The 14,253-nt window shown below is 42.1% G+C and overlaps 1 protein-coding gene across 2 annotated transcripts in view; it reads right to left on the reverse strand.

Annotated features, from left to right (window-relative positions):
• kif26ab (kinesin family member 26Ab) overlaps nt 1-14,253 on the reverse strand; it is a 99,694-nt gene that overhangs the window by 37,589 nt on the left and 47,852 nt on the right. The window contains exon 4 of one of the 2 annotated variants that reach the window (XM_036593134.1): nt 12,868-13,031. In XM_036593134.1, coding sequence (XP_036449027.1) covers nt 12,868-13,031 — 164 coding nt within the window. Of the gene's footprint in view, nt 1-6,917; nt 6,962-12,867; nt 13,032-14,253 lie in introns of those variants that run through there. The other variant, XM_036593136.1, reaches the window with a different exon arrangement.

Raw genomic sequence — 14,253 nt, forward strand, 5'->3', positions numbered from 1 at the left:
ACGAAGAACGATTCCCATGCCGACAGATAATTAAGACCTCGCTCCCTCTCCAGTTGACCTTGCCTGCCTCTCTGTTTATTGAGATTATCGTCTACTTTCATCTCCCTCCTCCCGTTCTCCCTGCACGGCTGCAAACAGCGTGACAGGTAGTCTGCCCTCAGCATCAGGTTTCTCTCACAGATTACTGAGAATGGGGAATTCTTGGTTTCGGCACAGACACGTGCAGCTACTGGCAAGGAGTTCCACAACTCAGTGCAACAGGGCACGCCATCCAACAGCGTGGATTCCTCCTCTCCATCTTTAATTTAACTTTCTGGTCTGTTTTCTAGCAATACACTTTAAATAAGAAATAGAAGAAACTGCATTAGAGCTGAAGGCAAACTGAGCGGCTACAGGGAAGTGTGTGAATGAACAAAGGCAGGAGAGAGCAAGTGCGCTCTTGCTCTCCACCATCTCCCCTCATCCCTCGTTCATTAATCACTGTCTGGCATGGAGGACACCTAGCGCTTATTTATTTGCACTCCTTCACTCTGGGGCTATCACAACAAACAGCCCCAGTGGCTGCTGGGAACATTTGAGCGTGATTAATCAGGGAGGAGGCTGGAGTGACAGAGCTGTGAAGAGGAGGGGTAAAGGAGAGAGAGAACATACTCTGGGTGAAGGAGACAGGACATGGGTGAAGCAGAATGAGTGGGTCCTTTGGTGCACCAGTTTCAGTCAGGTAAACTGGCAAGAGGAAATGTTGCAATTGACATACTTAGATAAAGAAATGGACCAACACAAAGTGGATGATTCAAAGTGCACAGGAAAGGGAACATATATCATTCACAGCAGTTACTGGATAATAAGACTTTAGATTAATTAACTGAAAAATAAGCACAGAGTTTAAGTGGTCGATGCATTATCCCAACAGCAATGCATATGTCAATAGTCCTTATTATGCAAACATTGCCCTGACACTGACAGCAAGATGGATAATGTCCAGAATTTTAGGGGGTGATGTTATTATTCAAAGCACGCCAGATAATTAAAAGGTTCTGTGCCAGCAATAGTGACCGCAGATATCATATGAATTACAGTACAATAGCGGTTACAGTACTGTCAAACTACACACTTGAAAATTATGGTTTTTCAAAGGGTTCATTAGTAAAGAAAATGGTCCTAAATAGAACCATGAACACTTAGTGAACCCTTGGCATGATGGATCGTAAAAGCGTTCTTCAGACTGACGGAGAATGTGCTGTAGATGGTTCTATTTAGAACCTTTTTAAAAAACTTTCTATACAGCACCAAAAAGGGTTCTTCTATTGTAATAAGCCTGACATCATAATAATAGAAGAACCCTTTTTGGTGTCATATAGAACCCTTTTAAAAAAGGTTCTATATAGCACCATCTACAGCACATTCTCTAAAAATCTGAAGAACTTTTTCACAATGCTTAGAACCCTTTAATTGTGCAAAGTGTTCTTTGAGTGTTCATGGTTCTATATAGAACCATTGTCTTTCCTAAAGAACCCTTGAAGAACCATCATTTTTAAGTGTGTAAGTATGTGAGAATCAGAGACTCTCCATTGAAAGTCTTACAGATTAGGCTGTTTGTGTCTGGAAAAGTAGCCCTAATACTTACAACTTAATATAGGGGAGGGGTATTGAGAGAGAGAGAGAAATAAAAATGAGCTTGAGGGGGAGGAATGAGACACAGAGAGGGAGAGTGGGATTGGGAATTGCTACAGCATAAAGAGATTTTAGCAGGCCCTAGTGCACTGGGTCATGAGCTTATTACAGGCTATAATCCACTCTGCTCCAGACGATCTGCATGTGGAACGGCATTCAGCAAATACAGCAAATAAACTGCTAACTCACTCATTGCCACTCTGCCTGTTACCGGGGACCACAGCTATTCTCCAGATAATAGCCCTAGGTATTCAATCTCTCAATAACATGCACATATCCAGTACTCAAAGAGGTGGGCTAGATTAGCAAGATGAGCCCAACAAGCTGGGCTAACAAAGACATCCTGTTGAAGACCTCCCAGGCTGGTAAAGCAGGATTTCAGTGCTGTTTTGCCTGGTCTGTTAGTGTCTCTGTGGCTTTTAAAAAGCTTTGCCAGTCTAAAAACTGTTGATTGAAGTTGATTCAAGTTAAGACCCTGCATTTTATCTAATTCATACGGAAATGTATATTTATATGGAAAACAATACAAGCTGTTTTTCTTAGTTATAGGAGTTACTATAGTTATTATAGTCAAAAATAAGTAATCTTATTAAGCAACCTTAAAGAAGACCTGAATGTGAGTTGAGAGAAGTTTTGTGGATGCATTTATGGACAAAATGTAAGCGCTTGTTAGAAACATTAGCCTCAATGCTCAATCGCTATTGCTTCAGCTGACCCACTACACCTGGGCTAAGTAGAAAACTGTGTATATCTCACTGTTCACCAAACAATTCCTGAGGAATGGGCACCTGGACTTGCAGGTAGGTCCCAGACATTTTAGAGGTTAATAATGATACATTTCCCCTAGATGCTACAGGTTAGCCAGAGATACATAGCATGCATTTATACTTTACATTCACACTGTAGATGAATGCCAATTCAAGAATATCAGTTCTTTCAGCTTGTAACACTTTATATGATCCTCAAACAACAGAATTATAATTTTGGCCTGGGGAGGCAGGAACTCAATACTCCAGTGATGGAAGAACACGTCTAACTACCTGTTTTGGTAATTCCAATCAACCTCATTGCCAAATTGTCTTAAATGAGTAAAATATGACCCAGTGCACACTTAGTGACAACTGCGAGGGAATTCATTAGAAACTCAAAAGTTTGTGTGGGTGGGGGTGGGCGCTGCTGCATGAATAAGAATGAATTGTAAAATTGAGCAGTACTGGTTAGGGAAATCAGCTTGCAGCTTGCAGACTAATTAGACATAAGGCTGTTATCAGATATACACACAGGTCTGGAGCTCGGAGGCTGCCGAGATGAATCGAGAAGGGGAATGAGCCTGCCACCTTTGTTTTCTTCTGGTCATAAAAAAGGAAACGTGGACTAGATGACCTCATAGTCATTTTCAACTACAAACACATGTTTTCGAAAAAGACAATAGGCCATAAAACCTTCAATGCATATTCCATCCCATGTGCTAACACAATTAATATCCTTTCTCAGCTCGCTCTTTGTTCTACAAGCCATGCAACTGGATAGTCGTTTGAGAGATTGGTTGACCCTATTGTGTAAGAATGTTTCAGTTTGACCTGTATGTCTTCCCACTATTGCTTAGGGTCGGCTGAAATTAGATATCTAGGGGAACTTCGAAACTATAACTAAGCCAGAGCTATGGCTATTAATATATCCAAGAGACACGCTGATCTCTCTTGCCATGTGAATGCTGTGGGGATGAATGCAAACAAGGCAATTTGCAGCAGATAAAAATTCAGCTTCAGGGACTTGCTGAGAACTCTGCAGCATGCTGATTGATAAATACAAATGTCATACTGTATTTCCATGCAATGGAGACTTTCTATCCATCTACGAGAATTGCTCTTCGCCACCTGAAGACCTGCAAACAAAGTCATCTCTCTCTCCTAGCAGGGGGCCAGCCCCCAGGCCGCAGAGGCACTTCCAGCCTGATTGATTAGGCAGTGTCCTCAGCTCTCCATTTCCTCTCTTCATGGTGTGTTTGAGTATACTGAGGCTCTCCTATAGCCCTATGGGCTTTAGACTGCAGTCATGAATCAGCAGATTTTTCAGTGTCCAGAGGGCTCGCTTAATGCTTGCTCCTCTTCCTTGGTGGCAATGGCTGGTTCTCCTGACAAAGCACTTTTCATGGCCGGTGAGTGGATTTCAGGGCTGTCGCAAACCTATCTCACTAAGTGTCAACATGAAAAACTGCCCTGTTTTCCCAGATATGGACGAAAAGATTCAAGTGGTAAGGTTGGTGATGGTTTCTCTGCTTTAAAACTGCTCAACATAAGATTTTTTTGGTGAATATCAAAGAAATAGATCTCTACTGAGTCAGTAGTAAAACAAAATATGATAACTCTTAGAGTCTTACTATATGGGCAAGTCAGTCTGAAAAGCCATGCAGTATAAAGTATTCACTCAAAAGCTAGAGCTATCAGATCTATGTTGGAGTTTTTTGGTCATACATCTTTATGGATTGCCATTGCAATTTTAGGTTCAAATGAAGGCTCGGCTGGATGAACTGGATACCAAAGAACTCACAGACCTGGTACAAATGATAGTGTAGTGATAAAATAGTGGCACCACTACTTTAAAAAAATCCTCCTGCACAAAATTGCATGATAGGGTATTCAATACTGGTCCAGGCAATAATACTAAACCTGGAAACTAACAGATGTATTGAACCAGATGTTCTGAGCAGGGAAATCACTAAACTGTGCTCGATACTGGCGCTCCAGGACTAGAACTGTATTATCTTTCAGACAGTTGCCCTATATCATCGCAAAAGAATAGACCCTTCAGCATGCATTCAGAGCAGCTAGAGTGGCCTGTGGTCCACTCACTGGCTGTGTTTACTGGGCTAGCTGACAGACACAAGTGCAGCACCTCGTGGGCCGTCATAACAGTACTCATCAAATAGTCACCTGAGGACACAGAAATGAGCCTGTCACATGTGGTCACTGCTCCCAGAGAGACGGAGCTGCTGACTAGCTGTGCTGGCCTCAGCTCTGTCCCAGCATTACACACAAAGGTGGGATTCTGATGAGGTGGCATTTTGGGAGCTGTTCAGCAACAATGCGCTCCGAGGTCACTGGGGATCTGTCCGTATACATGTTTAGTTGGCCCTACACCTCTAAAGGAGCAGGAATTCACAGAAAGCAAAGGAGAGCAGAAGAAAGAGCCAAAAAGGAGGCATACGAATTTGACAACTCCTGTACAAGACAACTGGTTCAATTGTGATGCTAAAATGCTGACATATTACATTTGTTTCACAATCCCCTTCAAAGGCAAGCCTGTCTCCTTTAAGACTAAACAAAGAGGCTTCAGAGTGTTCAGGGTTTTCCCTGAAGGTGATAATCACCCCAGTGTGAGCTGTTTTGGCGGAGAATGGGTCAGGGAATAGGGGCTATTAACGAAACCTGAGGAAAGTGTGTGAGTGGGGGGGGTGCGTGGAAAGAGTGGCTGAAAGAGCTGAGATATCGAGCTAGTAGCTTTGTGAGGCAGGACTTTTAAGGGCTGTGTTTGATTATGATTAGGGATGCACAGTGATATCAGATTCATTTTGGCAGATAATTGTTTTAAAAAATTATCTGTATTATGTTTAGCTTTGACCAATATTTCAAACCAATATCTGATGACATATTGTACTCCGGTGATGCTGGGCTACTGTGTTAAAATATCGATATAAATGTATATATTTATATGTATATTCTATCCTATATATTTCTATATCTATACAAATTTTAACTCATTTCACTGCACCTGTAACATTCTGCATATAAGTTTCCCTGTAACGCTAAATTAGGGAGAGGCAGTCCCAGTTTATATGCTTTGCAAATGTTTACGTATCTGCATGTGGTGTCAGCAATGGTGACATGCAAAATAACAGAATTGGCCCACAATTGCCATAATGCAGTAATGCACCAATCCAATATAATAGACTGGTATTAGCCCTGATTCCTTATTAAACAGATCAGACACTGGTCAGGCATGACAGATCCACACACTGTTTCTTAGTAATATATTTATTTATTTCATGCTGTAAAGTTAGTTCTGAATCCTAGTGACCACATGGACAATGTTTCTACAGAATGTCCAGTCTTCTGTGTGAGTCTTTAGACTTCTTAATGGCTTGTTCATGATACATACTTCTTCTTAGACATGGCCATTATAAAATTGGAACAGTGCAACCATATAAACCTTCCATAACAATATCATTGAAATGCACAATGTTACAGTATGAGCTCCTCTATGGTAGGTTAGCCTTTATTGTATATTTATGCTTAGTGGTGCCTTAGCAGATTGCTGGTATTGTATGTTGGATTGGTGTCATGTAGCCATCTAGATGAAACCGCTGTTCATATCTCACTGATAGAAATGAATAAAAATGATAACACAACCACAAGATAGTATCACTTGATTCTGAGATGGGGGTATTAGACAGCACTATACAGAAGTATTGAGGTTAGGATGTGGTTGGAACAGTGTGGTTAATAGTGAATCATCTGGACACATCAGCACTGCCCATCAGAACCCCTGAGGACAGGAAGTGGGCTAGGCTTGAGTAGATCCCCGGGGCTGCAGGGTCAGAGCGATAGATCCATCAACACCTCCAGCATCCACCCCCAGCACTCAAACCCACACAGCAAAACGGCTCACGGCCCACTGCAAGCCCTTCACACCTGGGCTTATCTGCTCACTGAGTGTTCCCCTCCCTGCCTCCCTCCCTCCCTGCCTCTCTGCCCCAGCTGCTCCTGCTTATACTCCATGACCATTACACGCACACACTCACGCACGGATGATAGCCTGATTACAACCGGGGACCACCAGCTGGTCTTTCAGCTCCAGAGTAAACACAGGGTAAAAAACAACGGAGCAGAATCTTTGCACTCACAACAAGCTGCTGTTGATCCTATTACAGCCAGAGCCCTGCTGGGTCTAAACTGTTTGTTTAAAAGGAACAAATGTTACAGAGAAAAAGCGAAACAAAGGGAAAGGATGATCACATCAAATTTTTGACTTGTGACTAACATGACTGCCTTTCAAAGCTTTTAGAACCTAGTCATGGCGTCAAATTCGCAGACAACACAGACAACAACCTGTCAAAATATCTCAAAATATGTCAAAAACGTGTTTCTTTTTTTAAGGTTTGCAGCTCCAGTGGTAAAAAGTGAAGAACAAACAAACAGAACCCATCAGAAGTGAGCAAGTTGCATTCTGGTGGAATAACTTACTGTAGTCTCATGGTGGTAGCCCACTGTGTGTCCTCCACAGTCTCTGCTCTTTTCTCTTTCCAGCTGGATGCAGTAGAGCAAAGCATCAGTCCTAGCTTACCCACCATGGGTCAGTGTGCTTGCATGTCCTTCTCAAAGTCCACTGCTTCAGCACTGCACACGTGTGGCTTCCTCAGAGTAGGAGCAGCCAGCTCTTAGAGTAGGTGTGTGGGTGGGTTGGTGGGCGTGTGAATGTGTCCTCAGCCTTGGAGCTCACTCATGCTGCACTGCTCTCCCTCTCGGTCCCTGTGATGCAGCTGCATGACAGGCTCCAGCTCCACTCCAGGGCCAGCACCACTCAGCATTAATCTGTTTTGCCAATTTGTCCCTGACAGGGATTAGTGCAGTCACTCAAAAAGCAGCCAGCCACATGGACTATTTACCTGCATTTCCCTCCTTTTGCTCTGTCTCTCTCTACTCCTATCCTTCCATCTTTCTGCCTCTGCTACTGCCCCTCCTCTCTCTTTCACTCCTTCTCTCACTAAATCCCCCTCTCTGACTGCCAGCCTACGGAGTCAATCTTATCAGCTTAACTAAGTTCAGTTCGCATGTGTGCCTGTGTGCACGTGAGCTAAGTGAGAGTGAACTCTAAACTCTCTCTCTGTCCCTCCACTTCTCCAAAAAACCATCCCCCATCCTGCTCTCCTGCTCAGCCACTCCATTTCTACCCCACCCCCTGTTTTAGCCAGCACCACCGCCTCCTATTAGCATAGACACAGGGGGCATGAACAAGAGAGAGGACGGCATCCAACTGTTTACAGTCCCTAGCTGTATTGTCTATGGTGCCATTCTAAAGCTGGAATAGGAAGCTAATCAGCTTAACAATGTGATTAAACAGATGCATTTATGTACCTAAATGATTTTAAATGGGGCCACCCTGGGGACATTTTTCGAATTAGGAGCAATACTGGTTATTGAAGGGTAACTTGGCTAATTTAGCAAAGGTTGATAATGATAATGATTAAGTAATTATTAGATATCTGCTGAGGAAGGTTCAGCCAGCCAACAGCAGTAGCTTTAATCAAGGCAGATCCCATTGTCACCTCATCAAAATAGAGTGAATTTGTAACAGAAAGTCATGTAGAAAAAGAACACATTTAAAATGTTAAAACAAGGACACACAATAGGCAGCTAGTCCATGTATAATATATATGTCTGCCTTATTCTTTAGCTGCACTCTTATGTTCGTGTGACACACATCATCAGCCTACCTTTGTATTTACTTGCCAAATACACTTTGTTACTATGGTTACTCCCTATGGTCTGGGCAACAAAGCACTTTGTCAGCTACAAAGGGCAGGCCTTGTCTGGGGATAGTCTGGATTGTTGTGGGGGCAATTATGGTGGAATGCCTGTTCCAATCATAGTCATTACCACCCAGCCTCACCTGGACTAGCATCTGGAAGACGCTGCACGTATGCTTCCCCTTGCACTCTACTCATAGCCACTGCAAGGCTGCATACCACCAAACAGCTGTGCTCCTCTCATGCACATGTACACAATCACAAACAGTACTGTGCAAAAGTCAGAGACCATCCTTCATTTATTCAGTTTCCAGTGATCAGATATAAGATAATCCACTTGCATAAGGAAGGGAAAAGTCAAAAGAAAATACGTGAAAAAAATGCAAGTTTCCAAAACTGGAGTTCAAAAAAATATTAAAACATATGGAGAATTTGCAACAAAAAAGCTGTTGGCATTGTCAGAACAATGGACTGGCCACCTCAGAGTCCAGACCTCAGCATCACTCAATGTGTTTGATACTATTTGGATTGTGAGAAGCAGAAAATACAACCAACTTCTAAGACAGAACTTCGGAAGTGTGGAAAAAATCCTTAAATGAAAGCAAGTTTTCCAAAAAAGGAGGCTGTAATAAAGGTGAATGTATGAACACTCTAAATACTTCAGAAAAATGATATTAGATTTAATGTTGGAGGTATAGATAGAAACTATTATAACAACTGATATTAAAGGTTTTACTAGTATCGGTTACAAATTTTCCATAACAGTTGGATATGCTACCTCAAACACACACAAAAGACACACACACACACACACTCTCAAAAATGTGCACCCCTGCAGCTTTTAGCTACAACTTTTCGCATGCAGTGCGCGGTCTGCCCTTACAATGCTCTACTTCCTCTGGCTGACACTCACATATAGCCACACACCCACACATACAGACAAAACCCATTACTCAAAATCGCTGTTTTTCTACATCTGTCCATCCATTGCTCGTACTTGTCCATATCTACACTAGCAGAGTCTCTGTTCTCTCTCCCTCTCATCCATTTGGAAAGCAATGGAGCATGTGCCCATCTTAAACACTGTCATATTCTTTCAATCAATTCTAGCCTGGCTCCCATCTTCCACGAGCTCAGAGTGTTTCTCCTTATGCCTCCGTTCAGAGGGCTCCATTTGGGCTTCTTTGGCCTTTTCATCTCCTGGAGCACCCAGGTGGAATAAGAATACACAGTCAGCGCAGTCAGGGGCTGCTGACTGTAACCGAGCATCAGAGAGGTCTCGAGCCCTGCCAGCGTCTCTGTCTGTTTTCATTATGGAAGCTGCAGAGAATGTCAATACACTAATCATATGCTTCGTCACACAGGAGTGTACGCTGAGATTGGGGGCTTGAGCAAAGAGATCATCCTGAACTATCCATCATTCTCCCTCTGCCTCATAGCTCAGCACTGGCCTCCACAGCCTTCTCTGATCCTCAAGCCATTTGTCATTACAATAGTGAAACAGCTCCTCGAAATCAGAAAGCTCAAATGGTAAATATAAGCATAGCAAGAAGCCAAGAGTGTAGACACGCTGACCATAGACACTCGAATCACAGTGGTAACATCATACAAAATCTAGCAGGGGTGCAACAGTGCATTGAAACGTTGAGATGTTGCAAAGCAAAAACATCATAAGGTGCATTGTGGGGATCAGACGTTGTATTAATTATGACTCATGCAGTTGTATTGTTTGAACAAGATTTGGAAACAACCAGCGCTAATCAGCACCTCACTTCAGCATGTTGTTACCATGCGCCACATCTCCCCGCTGTAGTCGACTAGTAGATTACGCAGAAATAGATACATTCATCATTTTTCTTCATTCAAATTTTGTTCAAAATATTGTGACAATATTGAGATGTGCAATGTGAATCTAACCAAACAGAAGTCTGAAAGAAGCTAAAATGCAAAGATAAAATGCTAAAATACAAGGATAAAAAATTAATAAAGCTATACAAAGCCACAATTTAAAACTCCTAAACTTTAAGAACCAAACAACAGGTCCAGATCTCTATTCTTCACTCTCAAACACAACATTACATAATAGTTTCCATAGTACATCCTTAAAAATAAAGGTTCTTAAATGATTCTTGGCTTGAAAAAAAAACTTTGTAACTTTATCTTTCTATAGAATCGTTACATTTTGGGGGGATTCCATCAACTTTAAAATGTTCTTACACATTTTATATTTTAAAAAGTTAGACTCCTTAAAGAATCATCCATTAAGAGGTTCTTCAGGAAACCAAAAGAGGTTCTTTCATGGCAATGCTCCAACAGAAAGCACTGTAGCACCTTTATATTTAAGTGTGCAATGAGAAGGCAACTGACCACAGATACACCAACAAGCACATAAAACCTAGTGAGATAAGCTAAAATGCACAGATGAACCAGTCAGCAGGTCTAGACTTTCCTTGCTCTCATAACTACAGATGAATTTCATATTAGCTACTGAATAATTCACACTGGTTACTGCATGATAAGCCTTAAGATTCATAACTGAATATTAAGCCTAGAATTTTAAGGGGTTAAATGTTATTTAATGTATAAATGGCATCACTGAGACTCCAATCTGCTTCACGTTCAGTCCCCAACAAACGAGCTAATGGTAAAAAACAAACATTTGAAACAGCAATCCCACATCCAGTCCCTGATGAACGAGGTGCTTCTACAGCGAGAGAGGCAGAGCTGATAAGAGCAAAGCAGCAGAAGTGAGCTGTGAGAATGAGAGCAAACTGACTCACTTCCTCCCCTGTTGCTCTCCCCTCCTCCGCGCCACTCTAATTGCGCTCTAATTAACATTTCATTTACAAGAGAAGCGCTGCTGATCTAGCAAGCCGGCTTGCGTGTCGTACAAGTGGGCACGCAGCAGCCATGGACCAGGGAATGGAGATAGGGCTGGACATTACTCTCTCCTCCACCTCTATCCTCTGCTTTTTACTGGAGAGGTCCACTAATGATTCAATCAGAGGATAAAACCATGTGTTTTTCATATTTCATGAAATGTCTGGATGGATGGTGTTTACTTAGCAATGTGCATTGATTAACTCCAGTATTTGCGGATGGGGGGTTTGTTTAGATGATGAGTTGCGATTTGAGCTGAACGAGTAGCAAAAAGAGCGCACTGAGCTTGAGACATGCATCTTATAGGCCTCCTACTAATATAATTTGAACTAATTTTATCTAAATGGTGAAAATACTCAGACAATAGACCTGTAGCAGTGCCTGTTCATACTGTACCACATGCGTGGCTGTTTCTGTAGCAGTTAATGACTTCAAAGTCAGTGAGTTTGAAGTTCATTCTCTTTCCCGGACAAGTATTTGATGAATGCTTGAGTGTCTAAGGTAATAATTAAGTTCACTGCCAACAAAAGCACCAGAAATTCTTGGCAAGAGCTAATATTTGCAATGAAGCGAAAGGTGGTAACCATCACCATTTCCTATTTCTCCTCTCTTTTCCCTTGAGCATGCGAATGAGAGGGAAAAAACAAATCTATTTTCTATCTTTCCCTCCCAGACTTCTCTCTCAGGCACAAAGCAGGGCCTCCCTGCCTATCCGCTTGTTTGAGACCAAGTCCAAAGAAAACACGCGCAATTATAAATCATTCTGCAAAAATTAACCCTGTCTCCGTCTGAGGTCTCCTCTCTCTGTTGTCTGCATGACCTGGAAGTGCTTTTACAGGTGGCAGCTCAGACAGCGGATCTTCAGGCTGCGTCACTGACCCTCTCCACACAAGGAGAGGCCAGTTAATCACACTGCTTGTGCCGTGAAGAATGTAGCAAATCCAAGATATCCGTTCTTAATACATTCCTCCTGCACTGCTCACACAAAATTGGCTAAGAATTCACTACATAAGAAAGTTTATTTGAGATTACTTTAAGCTACACTATGTACGATTTGGGGATTTAGAGACCTCTATGGGGGAAATGTGTAATTGCATGCAAAGAAAGAACATTTTGTAACATCAGTTGTGCTTCGGACCCCTTCCCCAAGCGGATGATTCTGATGACTGTGAGTGTGTTGAAAGAGTATTCAAAATAAGAACTTGGACAAAACTTGTGAACAACCTGGAGGATGTGAGTGAATTATCCACTACTGTCATCATATCTTCATCATTATAATACTGATTTTGCATTTAAGGTCTAAACTTCCAGCCTGACCCTCTTTTATGTAAAGACGTATGATGAGGTCCGAAAACTCCAGTCTGACACGTCTGATTTTAAATGACTATTTCAGGCTTTACGGAGTGACTCGCAGCGGTTTAAAGAACACCAGATTTTAGCGTGTTTGTCCTGACTCAGTAATGCTACTACTTTCAGTTTTAACCAAGAAATCCAGTACAGTTTTAACAGCTCAATGCAGTTTGAGACAAGTATTTGACGATTTAGACACACAGCACTATGTCAACCTGGTGGGTAAAAGGTTCCATTACTTGATAGCTACATTAGCCTCAGTGTAAACCTAAAGAAGAATACTTGGGACACCAAATATATCTACACTGATCAACTACATTTGGAGTAAAACTGTACATTTTTAATAGTTGTACAATATTTAGACAGTGAAATATACTCTCAGCCTGAACAAACCTACTGAGTCTACTAAACCTACTCCGGGGAAGCACTAATCTTACCTGATGAAGAAAGAGGCTGCGGCTGAGGTAGGCTGGTTGGAGGACAGGGGTGCTGCTGGACCATACTGGACTGAACTCCTCTGTCTGGACGAGGTGAGGGAGACAGTGGAGACGGATGTGTCTGAGGGCATAGCCCGTTCAGTCTCAGCTACAGGACCCTGTGTCTGAGAGAAAGCGAGTCATTCAGTTATAGCATAGGGGGAAAACATCAGTGCAACAAGACACCAGCATACTGTAACATAAATATATCAATATAATCACGTAGTGCAAGCAGTCTGGTTATTTTGGATTTGATTACTGTGCATGAGTGTGATAAGCAAACATGAGCAATAATCAAAGATTAGGTTATCTATACACAGCAAGTCCTAGCAAACCAAAAACAAGACCAACTCCCAGAGGAGAAGCTGCATATGGCCATTAGAACAAGTGAAGGAGAAATAATTAGCCTCTGAGGATCTGTCCTCTGCTCAGTAGAGGCATGTTCAGGGCTCAAGTGGACAGGGACTGAACAGGGTCACAAAAGCAGCTGGAAAGAGAGAGACGCATAGGAAAAGGCAGAAGGTGGCAGCCCAGAACTAGGACCCCCAGAGTCCTCCTGAGCATGGGCGATGAGGCGGGAATAACTCCATGACCTGGGGTCAGCAAAGGAGGTTGGAAGCAGCCAGTGTGGCACAAGTGGAGGCCTAAATAGGGGACACATAAGACTGCCTGTGTACTTCAAGGGTTCTTTAGTAAATGTAATGGCTCTATAGAGTACCATGACAACTGAAAGAACCATCTGAATGTTTACATTTTTTTCTGCATAGTTGAATGATCCTTTTTATGATTCATGAGTCATTTTGGGTCATTTCTTTTAGTCCAGTCATCATGAAATTTACATACAATGTAAAGGACAATGGGTACTTTTAAATTATGTCAAAAACTGAAAAATGTCAAAACCTCAAAAAAGTTAAGTATCAGAATAGAAACTAGTACTATAAAGAACCATTTTTGTTGAGAATGTATGCCATGACTATCCAGACTGTGCAGAAAGCTCACTATTAAAGGCAAATATTTTCTTCTAATCTGAAATGTTAACTGTTTTGGTCTTGGACGACATCTAATGCAGGCTTCTTTAAACACAGCAAATATGCAGGTCTTCAAAAGATTAGCAATTTCTACAACTAATATTTAAAAAGTTCTAGCTTCCTCATGCAACCCAACCTTATTCAGTCTTGCGAGGCGTCTTTATTTAGCCCAGGCTGCCTCTTTGTCTGCAAGCTCAGCGAGGAACTAAGCAGCATAAGGCCATGATCAATATCAACTGCCAAAAGCTTGTTTTGTGTGTAAGCAGTGCACTAAGAGCAGCATGGAAGGCTGGGACATTTCCCAGAGTAAGCCAAGACT

This window comes from Colossoma macropomum, unplaced genomic scaffold (assembly GCF_904425465.1).
Source record: "Colossoma macropomum unplaced genomic scaffold, Colossoma_macropomum, whole genome shotgun sequence".
NCBI lineage: Eukaryota > Metazoa > Chordata > Actinopteri > Characiformes > Serrasalmidae > Colossoma > Colossoma macropomum.